At 47.2% G+C, this 20,035-nt stretch overlaps 1 protein-coding gene across 1 annotated transcript; it reads right to left on the reverse strand.

Moving 5' to 3' along the window:
* Window positions 1-7,342: 7,342 nt before the first annotated feature.
* Window positions 7,343-18,022, reverse strand: LOC132575952 (C-type lectin-like). Its single transcript, XM_060244640.1, has 5 exons — window positions 17,971-18,022; window positions 16,804-16,901; window positions 13,182-13,322; window positions 9,444-9,558; window positions 7,343-7,410 (listed from the first exon to the last, which is right to left on the reverse strand). Exons 1-5 carry the CDS (start codon window positions 18,020-18,022, stop codon window positions 7,343-7,345), a joined length of 474 nt encoding a protein of 157 aa, XP_060100623.1.
* Window positions 18,023-20,035: the final 2,013 nt, after the last annotated feature.

The following is a 20,035-nucleotide window of genomic DNA, read 5'->3' on the forward strand; positions in this document are numbered from 1 at the left end:
AATTCTCCATGATTTTCTAAGGGAATAAATCTCTATAGGGAATAATAGAGTTCCCAGCAGACATTTCCCTCCCCTCCCCCGCTTTCAGACGACCCTGAAACGGGGGGAGGGCCTCCAAACTGGGAGATCCCCTGCCACCACCTGGGGATCGGCAACCCTAGGCCACACCCTCCTGATGTAGCCAATCCTACTGGAGCTTAGAATACGCCCTGCACTAAGAGCCCTCTAAGCTCCAGGAGGATTAGCTACATCAGGGAAGTGTGGCCTAATATGCAAAGGAGTTGCTGCTACAAAAAAAAGCCCTTATTATACTTAATGAAATTATCTATAATTCATAACTGATATTGGTATAGTCAGGACTTTTTTTGAGCAGGAACGCAGTTCTGGTGGCTTGGTATCAGGGGGTGTGACCTAATATGCAAATAGGTTCCTGCCGGGCTTTTCCCACAAAAAACCCCTGCGTGAAACAATGCTGATGTCAGAAGGTGTGGCCTAATATGCAAATGATTTCCTGCTGAGCTTTTTCTCCAGGAAAAACCCTGGGTACAGTGTACTTTGTTACATAGAATTACATTCCTAGTAGTGTTGCATTCTCCTGCGGAAATCTCTCCTGCTTTTTGGATTGCATCCCCTGGAAGCTGGCAGCCTCGTTCAATACGAGTCAAGGCGCAGAGGCCCAGGGTGATATTTTCAGACGCTCTGACTCCCTTAGAACTTAAGAAAATAAGAGAAACCATGTTGGATGAGGCCAATGGCCCATCCAGTCCAACATCCTGTGTCACATAAGAACATAAGAGCAGCCATGTTGGATCAGGCCAATGGCCCCTCCAGTCCAACATTCTGTGTCACATAAGAACATAAGAGCAGCCATGTTGGATCAGGCCAATGGCCCATCCAGTCCAACATCCTGTGTCACATAAGAACATAAGAGCAGCCATGTTGGATCAGGCCAATGGCCCATCCAGTCCAACACTCTGTGTCACAGAAGAACAGAAGAGAAGCCATGTTGGATCAGGCCAATGGCCCCTCCAGTCCAACACTCTGTGTCACATAAGAACAGAAGAGAAGCCATGTTGGATCAGGCCAATGGCCCATCCAGTCCAACACTCTGTGTCACAGAAGAACAGAAGAGAAGCCATGTTGGATCAGGCCAATGGCCCCTCCAGTCCAACACTCTGTGTCACATAAGAACAGAAGAGAAGCCATGTTGGATCAGGCCAATGGCCCATCCAGTCCAACACTCTATGTCACATAAGAGCATAAGAGAAGCCATGTTGGGTCAGGCCAATGGCCCATCCAGTCCAACACTCTGTGTCACATAAGAGAAGCCATGTTGGATCAGGCCAATGGCCTATCCAGTCCAACACTTTGTGTCACATAAGAACATAAAAGAAGCCATGTTGGGTCAGGCCAATGGCCCCTCCTGTCCAACACTCTGTGTCACATAAGAACATAAGAGAAGGTATGTTGGGTCAGGCCAATGGCCCATCCAGTCCAACACTCTGTGTCACATAAGAACATAAGAGAAACCATGTTGGATCAGGCCAATGGCCCATTCAGTCCAACACTCTGTGTCACACAGTGGCCAAAAAACAAAACAAAACCAAGTGCCATCAGAAGGTTCACAAGTGAGGCTAGAAGCCTTTCTACTGTGCCCCCCCCCCTTCACAAGCACCAAGAATACAGTGCATCACTGCCCCAGACAGTTCCAATAAAATGCTGTGGCTAATAGCCACTGATGGACCTCTGCTCCATATTTTTATCCAATCCCCTCTTGAAGCTGGTTATGCTTGTAGCCACCACCACCTCCTGTGGCAGTGAATTCTACATGTGAATCACCCTTTCGGTGAAGAAGTATTTCCTTTTATCCGTTCTAACCCGACTGCCCAACAATTTCATGGAATGCCCACGAGTTCTTGTATTGTGAGAAAGAGAGAAAAGTACTTCTTCTCTACCTTCTCTGTCCCATGCATCATCTTGTAAACCTCTTTCATGTCACCCACCCCGCAGTCGACATTTCTCCAAGCTAAAGAGCCCCAAGCGTTTTAACCTTTCTTCATAGGGAAAGTGTTCCAGCCCTTTAATAATTCCAGTTGCCCTTTTATGGACTATTTCCAATGCTATAATATCCTTTTTGAGGTGCAGCGACCAGAACTGCACACAGTACTCCAAATGAGACCGCACCATCGATTTATACAGGGGCATTATGATACTGGCTGATTTGTTTTCAATTCCCTTCCTAATAATTCCCAGCATGGCATTGGCCTTTTTTATTGCAAATGCACACTGTCTTGACATTTTCAGTGAATTATCTACCACGACCCCAAGATCTCTCTCTTGGTCAGTCTCTGCCAGTTCACACCCCATCAACTTGTATTTGTAGCTGGGATTCTTGGCCCCAATGTGTATTACTTTGCACTTGGCCACATTGAACCTCATCTGCCATGTTGACGCCGCTCACCCAGCCTCAACAGATCCTTTTGGAGTTCCTCACAATCCTCTCTAGTTCTCACCACCCTGAACAATTTAGTGTCATCTGCAGAGTCCCAATTATTGTTGCCACACCTGGCCCTCGGAAATCTCCGCGCGATTCATGCCTTTCACAAAGGCCTTCTTGAATTGCTGTGACCAGAATCCAGTCAGGGTTGCCAGCCTCCAGGAGGGACCTGGAAATCTCCCAGTATTGAAACTAGTCTCCAGGTGGCAAAGGGTGCATTCGCACACTCTAAATAATGCACGTTTCAACTGGATTTTTTGCAACCTAATTTTTATGGTGTAAGAATGGCAGCACCCAGGATCAGATCCTCTGGAGAAAATGACTGCCTTGCAAAGTTGAGTCTACCGCATTATACCCCATTGAAGTTTCTCTCCTCCCAAGCAACACCATCCTCAGGCACCACCTCCTCAAATTCCCAGGTACCGCCTGATCCAGAGCTGGGAACCCTAATCAGATCCAGTTAAACTAGGGCTCCCAAGTTCAATTCAAGAAATATCTGGGGGTGGGACTTTGGGGGTGGAGCCAGGAGACATTGGGGGTGGAGCCAGGGACAAGAGTGTGACAAGCATAAATGAACTCCAAGGGAGTTCTGGCCATCACATTTAAAGGGACAGCACACCTTTTTAAATGCCTTCCTTCCATAGGAAATAATGAAGGATAGGGGCACCTTCTTTTGGGGCTTATAAAATTGGACCCCCTGGTCCAATCGTTTTGAAACCTGGGGGGATTTGGGGGAGAGGCACTTGACGCTATACTGAAAATCCGGTGCCCCTACCTCAAAAAACAGCCGTAATATCTGCAGATTGATTCCCCATTATTCCCTATGGGAATCGTTCTCCATAGGGAATAATAGAGTGCCCAGTAGACATTACCCTCCCCCCCCCCCCGCTTTCTAAAGGGGGAGGAGGGCCTCCAAACTAGGGAATCCCCTGCCCCCTCCCTCTCTCACACACACAAACACTTAGTGGGTCTTGATCCTGCAGAACTTTACTTGCTCTGAAAACGAAAGCAAAACAAAGGGAGAGGCTGTTTTATGATGAAACTGTTACTGACCCTTCCCCATGAAGCGCTTCCTGTTTCCTGCTTCCTGCTCAGCTTTAAAGGCACACATTTTAAAAATGGACCAAGTTTCAAAACGATTGCACCAGGGGGTCCAATTCTATGAGCCCCAAAAGAAGGTGCCCCTGTCCATTATTTCTTATGGAAGGAAGGCATTGAAAAGGTGTGCCGTCCCTTTAAATGTGATGGCCAGAACTCCCTTGGAGTTCAATGATGCTTGTCACAGCCTTGATCTTGGCTCCACCCCTAATGTCTCCTGGCTCCACCCCCAAAGTCTCCTGACTTCAACCCCAAAGTCCCCAGATGGACTTGGCAACCCTATAGCTTGCCATTCCTAAGCTACTTGGTGGCTCAGTCTCTTCTCCGCTCGCCAGCTGTTTATTGATTTTAAATTCTTTTCTGAAGCTTATTTATTATTTAAAGATTAGCTACGTAGGGGCTCTGGCTGAGTAGAGTGAAGCTGGAAACTGAACTTTTACAACCTACAACTCAAAGAGAAGACAAGGTTCCCCCCCACGCCAGCTCTGCTAATGCACAGAAACCCACTGCTGTTACAGTGAAGTGTTTGATTGCTGACCTTACTCTCTCTTTTTTTGGAGGAAAAAAAGTCTCTCACTGCTGGACACATTTTGTAGCAGGTCTTCCAGCTTCCTAAGGTTTTGGGGCATATTAACCTTAACCATGAAAACATTTAAAGAAGATGATATTGGATTTATATCCCGCTCTTAGGGTTGCCAATCCCCAGGTGGGGCAGGGGATCCCCCGGTTTGGAGGCCCTCCCCCCGCTTCAAGGTCATCAGAAAGCGGGGGGGGAAGGGAGGGAAATGTCTGCTGGGAACTCTATTATTCCCTAGGGAGATTTATTCCCATAGAAAATAATAGAGAATTGGTGCACGGATATCTGGGGCTCTGGGGGGGCTATTTTTTGGGGTAGAGGCACCAAATTGTCAGTATAGCATCTAGTGCCCCTCCCCAAAATACCCCCCAAGTCTAAAAAAGATTGGACCAGGGGGTCCAATTGTATGAGCCCCAAAAGAAGGTGCCCCTATCCTTCATGATTTCCTATGGAAGGAAGGAATTGAAAAGGTGTACCATCCCTTTAAATGTGATGGCCAGAACTCCCTTTGGAGTTCAATTATGCTTGTCACAGCCTTGATCTTGGCTCCACCCCTAATGTCTCCTGGCTCCACCCCCAAAGTCTCCTGGCTCCACCACCAAAATCTCCAGATATTTCTTGAATTGGACTTGGCAACCCTACCTGCTCTCCACTCCAAAGAGTCTCAGAGCGGCTCACAATCTCATTTACCTTCCTCCCTCACAACAGACACCCTGTGAGGTAGATGAAGATATTTGATTTATATCCCATCCTCCACTCCGAAGAGTCTCAGAGCGGCTCACAATCTCCTTTCCCTTCCTCCCCCACAACAGACACCCTGTGAGGTAGATGAAGATATTGGATTTATATCCCGCCCTCCACTCTGAAGAGTCTCAGAGTGGCTCACAATCTCCTTTACCTTCCCACCCCCACAACAGACACCCATTGAGGTAGATGAAGATATTGATTTATATCCCGCTCTCCACTCCGAAGAGTCTCAGAGCGGCTCACAATCTCCTTTCCCTTCCTCCCCCACAACAGGCACCCTGTAAGGTAGATGAAGATATTGGATTTCTATCCCGCCCTCCACTCCGAAGAGTCTCAGAGTGGCTCACAATCTCCTTTCCCTTCCTCCCCCACAACAGACATGCTGTGAGGTAGATGAAGATATTGGATTTATATCCCGCCCTCCACTCCAAAGAGCCTCAGAGCGGCTCACAATCTCCTTTCCCTTCCTCCCCCACAACAGACACCCTGTGAGGTAGATGAAGATATTGGATTTATATCCCGCCCTCCACTCCAAAGAGTCTCAGAGTGGCTCACAATCTCCTTTCCCTCCCTCCCCCACAACAGACACCCTGTGAGGTGGGTGGGGCTGGACAGGGCTATCCCAGCAGCTGCCCTTTCAAGGATTAACCTCTGCCAGAGCTACGGCTGACCCAAGGCCATTCCAGCAGCTGCAAGTGGAGGAGTGGGGAATCAAACCCGGTTCTCCCAGATAAGAGTCCGCGCACTTAACCACTACACCAAACTGGCTCTCCTAAAGGTGGGAGAGAGGAAAAGGACTGTGCCACACCCTCTTCCAAACAACCGAAGATTAACGATTTCTACCCACGTAGATAGATCCAAGCGGGCAGCCGTGTTGGTCTGAAGCAGTTGAACAAAGAGGGAGTCAAGTGGCTCCTTTGAGACCAACCGATTTAGAACGTCAGCTTTTGTGTGCTCTTCAGCACCCTTCATCAGACGAGGAATCCGGCACAGTGAGCAAAGCCATACAGAGCTGGTAGGCAGAGGCTCTGTATACATGCCAGCTCTGTATGGCTCTGCTCAGCTATGTCTGGTTTTGCTCACTGTGCCGGATTCCTCGTCTGATGAAGTGGGCTTAAGAGCACACGAAAGCTTACGCTCTAAATAAAAATTGGTTGGTCTTAAAGGCGACACTTGATTCCTGCTTTGTTGGATTTCAACCCATGTCAGATTCCTACCTGCAACTGGTTTGCGGTGCTGGAAAATTTAGCTTAACCAACAGAAATTGCTGCTGATTTAAATGAATCCCTCCTGAGTTGGAAGCTGAAGCTGGGAGCTTTGCTCTGGGTGAGAAGCAGCCAGACCATCTTAAAGGTACCGAGAACATGGGTGCTGGAGCTGGGCTTTCTGAAATTGTACAACTGACTGCTAGAACTATTGCCCACCTTTGTAAAATGATCCGTCTGCTGCACTATAAAATGGACTCTATGAGTAGCATCCTAACAAATATCTCTGATTGGAAGCCTGAAGTTCTTAAGAACGGAGAGACCAAGGTGCTTAAACAGCAATCCCCTCTTCTGCCAGAGGACATGGCTGCCAGAGACAAGGCGCTAATAGCTGCACAACAGCTGGGGGTGAATAACTGTGAGAGGAACTATCAGTTAGCACTATTACCTACCAAGGTTAATTTGACTCTCTGATACTTGGTGGGCACTAGGGGATGTGTCGACAGGCACCGTCTTTGGGAGCCCTGCTCTAGAACAAGTCAGACGTTTGATGTTCATCTGGGCTATACTATTGGAGAATAATTCTTATTTAGTATGCAAACAGCCACAGATTGAGTTTACTGTTTTTATTCAGTTCTGCATCCAAGATTCATAATCAAGTTAGCACACAGGCAATCGACAGGGAAGAAATTTTATAATGTAGGGAGGAAGATCTGGGTTCTAGGAAGGGAGGGAGAGAGGGAGGGAGGGAGGAAGGAAGGAAGGAAGGAAGGAAGGAAGGAAGGAAGGAAGGAAGGAAGGAAGGAAGGAAGGAAGGAAGGAAGGAAGGAAGGAAGGACGGACGGACTGGACTCATTCTGTTGAAGATTCTCTGGGCTCATCATAGAGATTTCTGGAATGTAAGAAGAGCTACTGCCGACACTAAAGTTCAAACTTGCAGAGGTATGGGAGCTCCGTTTTGCAGATCACGTCATTCCAATCCATTCCAGGCAATCGACAGGGAAGAAATTTTATAATGTAGGGAGGAAGATCTGGGTTCTAGGAAGGGAGGAAGGAAGGAAGGAAGGAAGGAAGGAAGGAAGGAAGGAAGGAAGGAAGGAAGGAAGGAAGGAAGGAAGGAAGGAAGGAAGGAAGGAAGGAAGGAAGGACTCATTCTGTTGAAGATTCTCTGGGCTCATCATAGAGATTTCTGGAATGTAAGAAGAGCTACTGCCGACACTAAAGTTCAAACTTGCAGAGGTACGGGAGCTCCGTTTTGCAGATCACGTCATTCCAACTAAGATATTCTAGAACAGAAAAGAGAAACAGGCTGTGGAATGCTTCTTTGTGTGCTCCAGGGTGGGCAATTGCCAGCATCAGAGGACAATGAATCCTGAAGTTACGGTGTAAAAATGAGTGTCTTTGACCCCGGGCCTTCCAGATCCGAACTCGACACTGACCGCTACAGCGCTCTGGCTCATTCTCTGTGATATGTTTTACTGAATTGTATTATTATTTTTACTGGGTTTGCTTTGTGCCTTGGAGTTGGGCTCCACCGAAGCCAGGTCTGGATATGGGGATTCAAATTTTCTAAGTCATAAACAAAGACAAGTGGTGTGTCCAGCCATGGGAGTGTCTTCATGATATCTCAGAAGGGTTGATAGGTCTGGAAATGGATGTTTAATCACCTGCTTTGTGTCTTAATTTACCCCTACCATCACAGCACGCATGCACATGGATTCACCTTATACTGAATCAAACCCTCGGTATTAGGGATATAAAAATGGAGAAATTTAGAGAAACGGAGATGAAATTAATATTGAAATGGTATAGAAGGCCTGCTCAACTATTTTATATGGTCAAGGGTATGTCTTCTGATTGCTGGCATTGTAAAAAGGGAAAGGGATATTATGTACATCTTTGGTGGGAGTGTTCAAAGGTGACTGAATTCTGGCAAAAGATCTTACAAAAGGTAGAGGAAGTAGGTAGATTTAAAGTGGAGCTATCGGGGAAAGTGTTATTATTTATGGGAATTTTGGGGAACTATAAAATAGGTAAATCCTATCAGGATCTATTTAAAGCTATGATTTTAGCTGTCCATGCAGTTACAGCATTTGGCTGGAAAGATGCTACAAAATGGACTATAGACAGATGGAATGGATACTTATATGAATGGATCCAATCGGACATATCGATATTAAAACAAGGAAAAACTAGGTGGGGATAAGATTGTGGAAGTTAAGAAGAGGTGGTCAGAGTATGCAAGATGGGTAAAAATAGGAGGGGCCAACAATGATATATTGGTTAAACTCCAAAAGGTGTGCTCATGGCTACAAATATGAAATAAGGTATTATTACTGGTCGTTTTGAGGGGGGGAATGAAAAGGAAAAGGGGGGGGGGAGAAGCATTTGATGTATTGATATATGTTATATATGCTATGTATTGTTTGAGTTAAATGGAGGCAGGATTCAAATACTTCAAATTAAAAAGAAAGAGGGGGGTCTACTCAGACTGACAGCTGCTCTCTAGGATCTCAAGAGGAGATATTTTTAAAATTAGCTCATCCAAATTCACATCACCTTCTTTCTGTTCCTTTTCACTGGAGATGTTGCCGGGGATTGAACCTGGGACCTTCTGCATGCCAAGCAGAGGCTCTGCCACTGAGCCACAGCCCCACTTCATGGCTCTCCAGGGTCTCAGGCAGAGGTCTTTCCCATCCCCTCCTACCTGGTCCTTTTAACTGGAGATGCTGGGGATTGAACCTGGGACCTTCTGCTTACAAAGCAGAGGCTCTGCCACTGAGCCACAGCCCCACTTCATGGCTCTCAAGGGTCTCAGGCGGAGGTTTTGCCCATCCCCTCCTGCCTGGTCCTTTTAACTGGAGATGCTGGGGATTGAACCTGGGACCTTCTGCATGCCAAGCAGAGGATTTTCCACTGAGCCACAGCCCCACTTCATGGCTCTCCAGAATCTCAGGCAGAGGTCTTTCCCATCACCCACTGCCTGGTCCTTTCAACTGGAAATGCCAGGGATTGAACCTGGGACCTTCTGCTTATCAAGCAGAGACTTTGCCACTAAGCCATAGCCCCACTTCATGGCTCTCCAGAATCTCAGGCTGAGGTCTTTCCCATCCCCTCCTGCCTGGTCCTTTTAACTGGAGATACTGGGGATTGAACCTGGGACCTTCTGCATGCCAAGCAGAGGATTTTCCACTGAGCCACAGCCCCCTCCCAAAGCAATACAGCGCATGATGCCATTCTGTCCTGTCTCTCATTCTGGGAGCGTATCACCATCTCTTGGGTAACCCAACATATTTCACATTCTGATAAGAAGGCTCACCTTCATCACATCGAAGCTCTGTGCAGTATTCCTGTTGCTTATAATTGTCTGGCTGCCCAGTCAGCCAAGGCTTGTAGCTGACCAGAGATCTATCGGACCACCTCCAGCGGCCATTCTGTGTGGACAAAAAAAGATGTTTTGGTTGGGGAGGGGGGAGGATTAAGGCAATAAAGGGTACATTTGTTTAGGAAATATAAAAAAGGTACAGGTCATCCCGCATGCAAGCACCGGTCATTTCCGACTCTGGGGTGACGTCCCATCACGACGTTTTCACGGCAGACTTTTTAGGAGGTGGTTTGCCATCGCCTTCCCCAGTCATCTAGACTTTACCCCCAGGAAGCTGAGTACTCATTTGACCGACCTCGGAAGGAGGGAAGGCTGAGTCAACCTTGAGAAGGCTACCTAAACCCAGCGCCGGCTCCAGGGTGTGTGGTGCCCCAGACAGGCTCCCTGCCCGCCACACTCTGTTGCCATCGCCCTCCCTCTCTCCACAGCGCTGCAACACAGCACTGTGCTCCATTGACACTCCCCCCCATCAGAGCACGCCGCACCGGGCTGGGCCCTACCAGCTTTGATGCGGCCAGCATCTGATCCTTCTTTGAAGAGCGCGCTGGAAGGAAGAGGCTTCTCCCCCCGCCTTTCCGGAACTAGAAGTTAGGGGGAGCGAAGCTTTCTCCAGTGCGCTCTTCAAAGAAAGATCATATGTTGGCTGCATCGAAGCTGGTAGGGCCCAAACTCGGTGCTCTCCTCTGATCGCAAGGGTGGGGGCAGGCGGGCAGAGCGGGTGGAGCACAAGGGAAAGGTTAGTGGGGGGGGGGGAGAGGCAGCAAACTAGTGTCATGGGTATTGGGGAAGGGAGGAGCCCAATGCCACCTGTGAAATTGACCAGACTAACGCATTACAATTCTTTAGAGCATTGGTTCCAGAATATTGGAGACCCGTGGTGCAGAGTGTTAAAGCTGCAGTACTGCAGTCCTGAGCTCTGCTCACGACCTGAGTTCGATCCCTGGTGGAAGCTGGGTTTTCAGGTAGCCGGCTGGAGGTTGATTCAGCCTTCCATCCTTCCGAGGTCGGTCAAAGGAGTCCCCAGTTTGCTGCGGGGGGGGGGGGGGGAAGTGTAGGTAACTGGGGAAGGCAATGGCAAACCACCCTGTAAAAAGTCTGCCGTGAAAACATTGTGAAAGCAACGTCACCCGAGTCAGAAACGACTGATGCTTGCACAGGGGACCTTTCCTTTTTTTCCCCCCAGAATATTGGAGAAAGTGTGTTTGACAAAGGCTATCGAAACACGTGTATAACTGGAAGCATGTCCGCACTGCATCCTATGGTAAAACAGAGCACTTGCTGCCGAAGATATAATAACCTAAAATTCAGTATCGTTTTGGAACACGCCTTTATTGCTGAAGGAATACTCGCAGTGGAGGACGGTAAGCAGTGGGGTGCCGCAGGGCTCAGTACTGGGTCCCATGCTTTTAACTTGTTCATAAATGATTTAGAGTTGGGAGTGAGCAGTGAAGTGGCCAAATTTGTGGATGACACTAAATTGTTCAGGGTGGTGAGAACCAGAGAGGATTGTGAGGAACTCCAAAGGGATCTGTTGAGGCTGGGTGAGTGGGCGTCAACGTGGCAGATGCGGTTCAATGTGGCCAAGTGCAAAGTAATGTACATTGGGGCCAAGAATCCCAGCTACAAATACAAGTTGATGGGGTGTGAACTGGCAGACTGACCATGAGAGAGATCTTGGGGTCGCGGTAGATAATTCACTGAAAATGTCAAGGCAGTGTGCGTTTGCAATAAAAAAGGCCAACGCCATGCTGGGAATTATTAGGAAGGGAATTGAAAACAAATCAGCCAGTATCATAATGCCCCTGTATAAATCGATGGTGCGGTCTCATTTGGAGTACTGTGTGCAGTTCTGGTCGCCGCACCTCATAAAGGATATTATAGCATTGGAGAAAGTTCAGAAAAGGGCAACTAGAATGATTAAAGGGCTGGAACACTTTCCTTATGAAGAAAGGTTGAAACGCTTGGGACTCTTTAGCTTGGAGAAACGTCGACTGCGGGGTGACATGATAGAGGTTTACAAGATAATGCATGGGATGGAGAAAGTAGAGAAAGAAGTCCTTTTCTCCCTTTCTCATGATACAAGAACTCGTGGGCATTCGATGAAATTTCTGAGCAGACAGGTTAAAATGGATAAAAGGAAGTCCTTCTTCACCCAAAGGATGATTAACATGTGGAATTCACTGCCATAGGAGGTGGTGGCGGCCACAAGCATAGCCACCTTCAAGAGGGGTTTAGATAAAAATATGAAGCAGAGGTCCATCGGTGGCTATTAGCCACAGTGTGTGTGTGTGTGTGTGTGTGTATTTAGCTGCTGTGTGACACAGAATGTTAGACTGAATGGGCCATTGGCCTGATCTAACATGGCTTCTCTTATGTTCTTATGTTCACAGCATCGCAATCTTAGTTGGATTGGTGTGTAAGAGACTTTGCAGCACCTTCTCGGAGGACTCAGCATGAAAATAAGGCTTGTGCCTTTAAATTGGGCTCTTTGCGTCGTTATTTTGTAACTACAGATAAGATTGTTCCTTGTTCAAATGCTTAAGAGTCTTTGGTGTTAGAATAGATGAAGCACATATTAGAATAGAAAGTCATTGTGCATAAGTGTTGTCTTGCATAATTGTTTATTACATGGTTTTCTCCACAACTCAATCCCCAGGTGGGGGCAGGGGATCCCCCACTTTGGAGGTTCTCTCCCTGCTTCAGGGTCATTAGAAAGCGGGGGGTGGGAATGACTACTGGTCTTCCCATAGCGTATAATGGAAAATTGATCCATGGGTACCTGGGGATCTGGGGGGCTGTTTTTTGAGGTAGAGGCACCAAATTTGTAGCATAGCATCTGGTACCTCTCCCCAAAATACCTGCCAAGTTTCAAAAGGATTGGAGCAGGGGGTCCAATTCTGTGAACTCCAAAAGAAGGTGCCCCTATCCTTCATTATTTCCAATGGAGGGAAGGCATTTAAAAGGAGCAGGGTCCCTTTAAATGTGATGGCCGGAACTCCCTTTGGAGTTCAATTGTGCTTGTCAGAGCCCTGCTCCCGGCTCTGCCCCCAACGTCTCCTGGCTCCACCACAACACCTTCTGGCTCTGAAGTTTTTAAGATGGAGTGGAAAAAGGTCAGAAGATACGTAGAAAAAGAGTGGAAAATAAAAGGACATTGGACAATTTTTGATAATGATTCAGTCTTAGAAAAAAGAAGAATATTAATTTTTGTTTTTATTAGTTAAGGATACCTTTAAACATTAGTACTTTAAGTAAATAACACCGGCGGGGGTCAAGTAACGGGGGGAGGGGTGGGTAGAAAGTAATATATGGGATAGATAAAAAAAGTTATTAATGATGCAAGAAATATAATTTGTTATCATATGTTACCAAATAAAATTGTTTTAACCCAAATGAGACCGCACCATCGATTTATACAGGGGCATGATGATACTGGCTGATTTGTTTTCAATTCCCTTCCTAATAATTCCCAGCATGGCGTTGGCCTTTTTTTTTTATTGCAATCGCACATTGTCTTGACATTTTCAGCTGATGTCCGTTCGACACCATTGAATTCACTGGATCGATGGATTAATCTCTCTTGCATCCAGAGCCTTTTGTGAGGAACGTCGTTTTCGATCCTGTTGCAGGAAAAAGATTGCTGAAATGTAGTGAGCACTGCGAGACACTCACCTTCTGGGGGTCGTGGAGTCCAATCCAGACAGTGACGCAGTCTTGCTGAGAGGCCTTGATGTGTTTGGCCAACACGGCTCCCTCTGCTTGGCTGGCGATTGAAGCGAGGTGGCCGTTGTGGCTTTGGCTCTGGCAGTCGATCTGTGGGAAGGCAACAGAAGAGGCCTTTTTTACCCCTGGGGGCAGGAAGGGGACGGGGGGGGGGGGGCTCAGGGGCTGCAGTGCCCATAGTACTAGTATTGTTATCTAAAAGAAGGGCAGAAATCTGATTAACGAAATTGCAACATTCAAAAACCAGACAAAGAACATGTTCAGCCTTGCTGGCCTGCTATTGCAGATGGAATCATAGAGTTGGAAGGTACCTCTGGGGTCATCTAGTCCACCCCCTCGGGAGGTGATGGGCTCTCCTTCCTTGGAGGTTCTTAAGCAGAGGCTAGATGGGCATCTGACAACAATGCGGGTCCTGTGAATTTAGGGGGAGGTACTTGTGAGTTTCCTGCATTGTGCAGGGGGTTGGACTAGATGACCCTGGAGGTCCCTTCCAACTCTGTGATTCTAGGATTCTAAGAACTTCCTGACAGTGAGAACAGTTCCTCAGTGGAATGAGCTTCCTCCTCGGGAAGTGGTGGGCTCTCCTTCCTTGGAGGTTTTTAAACGGCTGGATGGCCATCTGACAGCAATGAGGATCCTGTGAATTTAAGGGGAGGGATTTGTGAGTTTAGAGTGGTTCCTCAGAGGAATAGGCTTCCTCCTGGGGAGGTGGTAGGCTCTCCTTCCTTGGAGGGTTTTTCAACAGAGGCTGGATGGCCATCTGACAGCAATGAGGATCCTGTGAATTTAGGGGGAGGGGGTTTTGAGTTTAGAGGGGTTCCTCAGAGGAACAGGCTTCCTCTTTGGGAGGTGGTGGGCTCTCCTTCCTTGGAGGTTTTTAAACAGAGGCTAGGTGGCCATCTGACAGCAATGAAGATCCTGTGAATTTAGGGGGAGGGGTTTGTGAGTTTAGAGCACTTCCTCAGTGGAAGAGGCTTCCTCCTGGGGAGGTGGTGGGCTCTCCTTCCTTGGAGGTTTTTCAACAGAAACTGGATGGCCACCTGACAGCAATGAGGGTCCTGTGAATTTAGGGGGAGGTACTTGTGAGTTTCCTGCATTGTGCAGGGGGTTGAACTAGATAGCCCTGGAGGTCCCTTCCAACTCTATGATTCCATAATCCTACAATTCTATACAATGTGAAGGTGCTAAATTTCAGTTGATCTACAAACTAAACACTACCTCTCATTCCCACTTAAAAAACAAACAAAAGCAAACCAACTACGGGGCTTAAAAATCTCCCCCAAATGAAATAATGTTGTTTGTTTCGGCCTCAGGCAACGCAGTTTCCCTTTGTTGGGGCTGGCAGATGAGGGAGAATATTGATAATAATCTAGCATCCTATCTTATTCTACGATTCTATGACAAGAAGGTGAGAGGGGTTATCATAGGAGGGGATGATTCATGAAAATGTGCTGGAATAAACGTTGATAGATCCCAGCAGGCAGCCGTGCTGGTTTGAAGCCATAGAACAAAGCCGTAGATAAGTGCACCTTTAAGACCAACTAAGTTTCATTCAGAATGCAAGCTTTCGTATGCTCTTAAGCAGACTTCATCAGACAAAAGGGAATGGAAGCAGCAATGCTTAATATAAGTGGGCAGCGGGGAATCATGAGAATGTTTTTAACAGATTAAAAGAATCACAAATAGGGATCTGTGTTTGTTAGTGTTAGGAAAAACCACTAGAGGGTGATAAAACACTGGAGGGTGATAAAAAAGCAGACTGCTGTTGTAGGTGCGAAGTGCCATAAATCTAGGTAATATTCTGGCTTTGTTGATTTAAATAGAAGGCATCGTTAGTCAAGATTAACTCAAGGAATAAATGTTGTAAGCCTTTAAGGTGCAACTCAACTTCCGTTTCAACTGCACATGCCTATTCTGCTATTTATTAGGCAGAACCGCTAAGAGACAACCTTTTTGGCACCACGGACCGGTTTTGTAGGAAGACAATTTTTTCATGGACCAGGAGTGGAGGGGGGCCCCGAGGGCAATGGTTTCAGGATGATACAATTTTGCACTTTATTTTGGTGTGGTGGTTAGGTGTGCGGACTCTTATCTGGGAGAACTGGGTTTGATTCCCCACTCCTCCACTTACAGCTGCTGGAATAGCCTTGGGTCCGCCATAGCTGTGGCAGAGGTTGTCCTTGAAAGGACAGCTTCTGTGAGAGCTCTCTCAGCCCCACCCACCTCACAGGGTGTCCTGTTGTGGGGGAGGAAGGGAAAGGAGATTGTAGGCTGCTCTGAGAGTCTGTCCTTGAAAGGGCAGCTGCTGTGAGAGCCCTCTCCAGCCCCACCCACCTCACAGGGTGTCTGTTGTGGAGGAGGAAGGGAAAGGAGATTGTAGGCTGCTCTGAGAGTCCGTCCTTGAAAGGGCAGCTTCTGTGAGAGCTCTCTCAGCCCACCTACCTCACAGGGTGTTTGTTGTGGGGGAGGAAGGGAAAGGAGATTGTAGGCCACTCTGAGACTCTCTCCTTGAAAGGGCAACTTCTGTGAGAGCTCTCTCAGCCCCACCCACCTCACAGGGTGTTCTGTTGTGGGGGAGGAAGGGAAAGGAGATTGTGAGCCACTCTGAGATTCGGAGTGGAGGGCAGGATATTAATTCCAATGTTGTCGTCTTCTTTTTATTACAACATTGTAATATATAAAGAAATAATTATACAACTCACGGCCCGGTTGCTAACAGGTCACGGACCGGGATTTTAGGACCCCTGTTGTAGAGGTCAGTGGTGTTCTGACCAAACTTGCACATAGAACTTCAAATAAACAAGAGCATGTCGCAAAACGATATTCGCAGAAGACAGTTCAAAAGCAGTCTTTCCAACTACAAAGGTGTAACGATATTCCAGTATTTAGTTCATAGAACGAAAGGAAGGCCTTCCAAAGACGTCTGTTCTAGATACCAAGATATCAACAAGGTTCAAACATGTCTGTTAGATTCCCAGACATGTTCTGAACTTTGCTGGTCTCCTGTGAATGTGTTGTAAAGATTGGGTTCCAGTGATAAATAAGCCTCCAGACGGAAGAAAGGCGGATATCTAGAACAGACGTCTTTGGAAGGGCTTCCTTTCGCTCAATGAACCAAATACTGGGATATCATTACTCTTTTGTGATTGGAAAGACTGTTTTTGAGCTGACTTCTGGGAATATCTTTTTGCTACATGCTCTTGTTTATTTGAAGTTCTATGTGCAAGTTTGGTCAGAACACCACTGACCTCTGCATTACACTGTCTGGTTGTTTAAAATTTATGGTGTCTCTTAGCGGTTCTTTTATTTACGCAGCTGTACGCTAAGATCCTATAGTTTTGCTACATTTATTAGGCAGAGACAGGCAATGGCAAATCATCTCTGAACGTGTCTTGCCTCAAAACCCCTCCTGTGTTGCCACTCCTCCGAATGCCAGTTGTCAGGCAGGGTAGCCAACAGAGCCTCCATGGCCTGTTCATGACCCCCCCCCCCCCGAGGCCCCTGGGTGGCAGGATGCTGACTTCCCTTCCTCAGCGGGATCTGGAGAGAGTGGCCCAGAAGAAGCCCTTACCTCTGCCTCAGCCCAGGTCAATTTATCTTGGAACAATCCATAGCAGTTGCCTTGGTAAAACAGCCATCCTGAAGGACACGATATGGCCCCCACACCTGCTCAGGGGAAAAGATGGGAGGATGGGGATGGAGAAGAAGGAGGGTCAAGGTGTTAAATGACTGTGAGTCTGGAGGAAGGGACTGGATGTGAGGAGAAACAGGAGGAGATGGGACCTCTGGTGCTGGGGATTTGTCAAAGAACCTCTTCTTTTCAGAGTGGTTAGACGTTTCTCTTCCAGAACCAGAGAATCATTTCAGTGTTTGCGTCTAGAGCAGGACTCCCTTTTGCACCCACTGACACTTTTCTTGAATCCCACCCAGTGTTTTTAGAAGGTGGGTTTTGATTGGCGGTAAAGCTGCAGCACTGCAGTCTGAGCTCCCTGCTCACAACCTGAGTTCGATCCCAGTGGAAGCTGGATTCAGGTAGCCGGCTCAAGGTTGACTCAGCTTTCCATCCTTCCGAGGTCGGTCAAATGAGTCCCCAGCTTTCTGGGGGGAAAACGTAGATGACTGGGGAAGGCAATGGCAAACCACCCTGCAAAAAGGTCTGCTGTGAAAACGTTGTGAAAGCAGCGTCACCCCAGAGTTGGAAACGACTGGTGCTTGCACAGAGGACCTTTCCCCTTTCCTTTTCTGATTGGCCAACTGGCTCTGCAGATTAAAATAATGTTTGTTCAGTGGTCACAGCCTCTACAGTATTAGTTTTATTCTCTCTCCCTCCTTTTTCTTGTATTTTTCAAACTTCCCCTCTTCTACCTGCACTTGAGCTTTTTTTACAGGTTTGACCCCACCTCCTGTGGTAGCCATTTTGTGGCTTATCCCACCACACTTGGTCAGAATTCAAAAAGATTATTATCCCCTTGTCTAGAGGTTCCATTGGAGGCGGTCCATCTTCAAATGCCTGCGCCCATGGGGAAGGGACCCTATATCTAATGGGTTTTCTGGAACCTTCCTGCGAGGGAGAGATGACAGAAACCTGCTTAAGGGACAGTTCCTGAAAAGGAAGGAAGGATTCTGCAGTAGACATATTTTCACATCTCTGGGAATCGGCACAAAGCTTTGTGTGCAGAAAGGTTCAGAGAGTAAGTTAAGTCGGTCCTCTGCAGAAACTCACCTCTTGGGGATGGACAGACGATCAGGAAGCCAAGGAAAGCCAAGCTGAAACAGGAGAGGAGCCCCATCTTCTTCCTTCCAGTCCTGTGGAGAGCAAAGGTAGGTGACTCAAGGAGGGGAGGCTGAGAGAGATGCAGATGGCGACCCACTGAAATGGCCTCTGCCATCATTTGTGGTGCCAGAACCAAGGTGGAGAAACCTGGCTGGTGCCTTTAAGCATGACATGGAAGGCAGCATTACTGAAGCCAGCAATCAGGGTATAAGATGTTTAGTTTTACCTACGCATCTCATCCCTGGTTTAGGCTGGCTTCACTGTGTGTTCACGCCTTAGTGGATTGAAGTTGGCCCACTATTTTTGTAAGCTTGATGATGGATTAAAAACTCTTCATAAGCAAACCTCGATCTTGCAGATCGTTTTCTCAGGACTGCTGCAAACTGGTCTCCCATGGGGTTTTTGGAATGACTGGAGGAGCTGTTCCTGCCACACTTCTCCATGTAGCCCCATTATCAGGCATGAACACATAAACCTGCTTTATACTGGATCACACCATCAGTCCATCACTTTCAGCACTGTCTACTCAGACCGACAGCAGACCCTGGTCTGAAAAGGGCCTTTCCCATCACCTCCTGCCTGTTCCTTTCAAATAGAACTTCCAGGGGTTGAACCTGAGATCTTCAGTGTCCAAAGCAGATCCTCTACCACTGAGCCACAAACCCTCCAGTTAAAAATGGGGACATTAGCACACATGAAGTTGCCTTATACTAAATCATATCCTTGGGCTCTCAAGGTCAGTATGGTCTACTCAGATTGGCAGTGGCTCTCCAGGGTCTCAGGCAGAGGTCTCTCACATCACCTACTGCTTGATCCTTTTATCTGGGGATACTGAGGATTGAAACTGGGGCCTTCTGCATGCCCAGCAAATGCTGTGCCACTGAGCCATGGCTGCAGACAACTCTGTCCTAGTTTGAATCTGAGGATCCAGCCAACTAGCCGCCACAGGGCATTTCAAGGGTTCCCTTTGGCTCAGTTCCTGAACTAGCTATTAACCTGCACACCCATACCAGTGCATGCATGTAACATGTGAACCCAGGTAATGAAGAGAACCACAGAAGGAACAGCAATAGCCCATACTTTCAGCAGAATGTTGGATGGCCTTTGATTTCACCACATTCTCAAACATTTTATGCCAAATTGTTTTGAAACGCTGGCATCTCTTCTCTGAAGTACCAGGGTGTAGAATGCCACACTCTATTGGATTAAGAGACACCAAGAACCTTGGAGGATATGGTGATCCGGTCAGATCTAATTTGTGATAGATCAGAAACAGTAACAAGCCAAGTTTGTCATCTAAGAACATAAGAAAAGCCATGTTGGATCAGACCAATGGCCCATCCAGTCCACCACTCTGTGTCACAGAGTGGCCAAAAACCAGGTGCCATCAGGAGGTCCATCAGTGGGGCTAGGACACTACATGCCCTCCCACTGTCTCCCCCCCCCCACCAAGCACCAAGAATACAGAGCATCACTGCCCCAGACAGAGAGTTCCATCAATACCCTGTGGCTAATAGCCACTGATGGACACTGATGGATCAGAGTGGAATTTTAGTAATTTGCCATTTATCTATAGAGACAAAGGTTTTTGTTCTGCCTGGCACCAACATATCTATCCTTTCTTTTTTTAGCAACTGTAATACTCACAACATGTTATATCTTTTGATATGTGGTGATTGTTCAAAAATGTATATTGGCAGTACAACATGCCTGATTACAGTTCAGGTGTTGGAGCACCAGTCAAGAATGCGCAATAAAATTTTGGAGGCATCTCTCACCCAACAATATACAGAGACCCAACACTCTACTGAAAATATGGGATATGTTGCCATATATAAACACATGAACTGCCTGGAAATAACTACAGATATATGGAAGATCCTCCTTCATGAGGAGTCATTCTGGACGCATCAATTAGATACGTTAGCCGCTACGGGTCTTAATGATGGCTTAGGTTTCTCTTGTGTCTTATAAAATTGTTATAATTGCTCCTCTGCAGTATCTTGAATATGGCAAATATATTAAAACA

The sequence above is a fragment of the Heteronotia binoei genome, chromosome 8 (genome assembly GCF_032191835.1).
Source record: "Heteronotia binoei isolate CCM8104 ecotype False Entrance Well chromosome 8, APGP_CSIRO_Hbin_v1, whole genome shotgun sequence".
Taxonomy (NCBI): Eukaryota; Metazoa; Chordata; class Lepidosauria; order Squamata; family Gekkonidae; genus Heteronotia; species Heteronotia binoei.